Below are 2,500 nucleotides of genomic sequence, written 5' to 3'. Positions count from 1 at the left end.
AATATGGGGATGACCCCGGAGGAAAATGGCAACTGTCACTGTAACATTTATAAAACAACTGCTGGAATGGAGAGGAATCCTCGCGCTTAAAAAAAAAAAAGAGAAGAAGATCTCATTATTCAACACCTCCACAGCTTCCTAATACTCTCTCTCTCTCTCTCTCTCTATTTCTTTCAACGGACAATTTCAACCCTCTCCCTGTGTTTTCGTTTTCACCCAATTTCTTCTAAACGAACTTTGACTTACCTGAGAGAGAGAGAGAGAGAGAGAGAGAGAGAGAGAGAGAGAGAGAGAGAGAGAGAGAGAGAAAACGCAATCTTTTCTCAACTACTCACTCGAGTCTTGGCCCTGAAAACGCTGTCAGGTCTGTCGTCGCCGAAAAGCGAAGCGTGGCCACTGTCATACATGGACATCCTGGAATCTCTGCCACCTGCCGAGTTGACCTCCTCCCCATCGACTGTCGAAAGGTCATCCTCGTCCTCATCCTCATCTTCATATTCCCCTTCCCCATCCTCATACTCCTCGGTTATCACTTCAGGCGGCGAGTAGAGAGAAGCACTGCGGTAGTCGTATCCTTTGTGCGGGCTTGAAGGTCTCGAGTTCGTCGGAGTTTCACGCGGCGTTCCCCCGGGTGACTGATATGGCGAGTTCTGTGTGGACGCCAATTTGAGGTACTCGACTTTTCCAGGGTCACTGCTCTCCGGGATCTCCTTCGGGATCTTGGCCGTCACGGGGGACGCGACTCTGGAGCGATTGGTACGCGCTTTCGAGAAACGGCTCCTATTCTTGTCCCCTTCGTCCGTGCTTCTGGTGGGTGCTGGCGTTCCCTTGGGCTGTGTAGTAGGACCTCGACTCTGGCCATTGGCGGAGTTTTTTCTGCCGGTGGGCTTCGATCTGCTTTGCAGTTTAGATGAGACGACTTTGGGTCTGAAATTGATTGTTAGGTTTACAAAGGGGGCCACATACTGTCGCATACGCTTCCTTAGGGTTTATTAAAAGTCTTACCAATAACTTTATTCTGAAAGGAAACTCTCTTACTAGTATACCAAAATGTATTAGTCTTAGATTGTATTTTTACAATATTGAATTTCTCATATTTCGTGGAAATTTAGAAAAAGCTGAATTCCTAAACATTTCATTTTATCATCTTATGCTTAAGTAATAAGATTTCTTGACGATTTATACCCCTAGTAACTGTTACTGAACTTTTCAATACTCAATGCAAGAACCAGATTAAAGCTCTTTTGTGTAAGATACATCGGGTTTATTTTTAGGATCTAAATCTATAGGGTAGCTGATAAAGCCTAGTAAATGGACTCAAGAAATAATAAGCAATAGAAGGGCATGCTTTCCCGATTATTTTAGCTCGTGTAACGCAGAGTATAAGTCCAAGAATATTCCGCTCTATTATCACGATTTTTAGGCCTTGCTGGCTCATAACAAATCTCTCATGGAACAAATAAAAGGAAACCACAAAGGAAAACACACAAAGGACTTAGAGCGTAGCACGAAGATGGAAATTCCTAAGCTCCTTAGCGTCTGGAATGCGCAGAAGAAAGAGAAAGCATCTTAACAGAACCGTTACTCGAAAGGAAAATCTTAGTAGGAAGTAGCTTCTTTGAGAAGTGTAAGGCACATCTATCGACTTAAGCACAAAATAAAAAGTACGTGGGAAGAACTTGAATGGTTTAACACCTGGTACAAACATGTGAAGTTTCTGAGGGTCTTAGTGAATAGGATTCTTAACACCTGATACAGACATTTGAAATTGCTGAGGAGCTTAGCGTACAGGGTTAATATGGAGACAGTTATGGGCCTTGAATTATGGAAGGCACACGGAATTCATTTCAGGGTCTTTACAAACCAGACGTAAACGTGTAAACCGCGTTGCATAAACATGGCATGCGACTTAGGGGCAAAGGACTGAGAAACATGAGGTAAGCAAGAAAAGCTCGTCAAGAGTACATTAGCATAAAACGAGGGAAATGCAATAGGTAACTAATAACTGATCATTGGACAAACGGTGGTTAGCCATTAAGGTAACCAGTTAGGTCTAAATAGTGCAGGAAACCCTAAACTCAAAGGTATTATTATTATTATTATTATTATTATTATTATTATTATTATTATTATTATTATTCAGAAGATGAGCCCTATTCATATGGAAGAAGCCCATCACAGGGGCCATTGGCTTGAAGTTCAAGCTTCCAAAAAATATGGCTTTATTCGAAAGAATAACAGAAGGTAATGGGAAACACAGAAAGAGATCAATTATTAGCAAAATAAATAAATAAATAAATAAATAAATAAATAAATAAATAAGTAAATAAATAAATAAATAAATAGATAGATAAATAAATAAATAAAAATAACTTCCTTTAAGGAAGCTGTCACGGAAATGTATATAGTACCAAGGCCTCTTCACGAGCAGTTCCTAGGATGTTGGTATTTCAATATGAACAAGTTATCATGCACATGCAAATCTCAATGCAAAGGAAAG

General features: G+C 40.5%; 1 protein-coding gene across 1 annotated transcript in view; it reads right to left on the bottom strand.

Annotated features, from left to right (window-relative positions):
- Positions 1 to 2,500, bottom strand: part of LOC136848396 (protein rpi-1-like) — a 105,228-nt gene that overhangs the window by 4,264 nt on the left and 98,464 nt on the right. Inside the window, exon 9 of the mRNA XM_067120691.1 lies at positions 336 to 927. Coding sequence (XP_066976792.1) covers positions 336 to 927 — 592 coding nt within the window. The remainder of the gene's footprint in view (positions 1 to 335; positions 928 to 2,500) is intronic.

This window comes from Macrobrachium rosenbergii, chromosome 19, assembly GCF_040412425.1.
Source record: "Macrobrachium rosenbergii isolate ZJJX-2024 chromosome 19, ASM4041242v1, whole genome shotgun sequence".
Lineage (NCBI taxonomy): Eukaryota > Metazoa > Arthropoda > Malacostraca > Decapoda > Palaemonidae > Macrobrachium > Macrobrachium rosenbergii.
The sequence above is the reverse complement of the archived record's forward strand: the minus strand, read 5'-3'. Positions and strand labels throughout refer to the sequence as shown.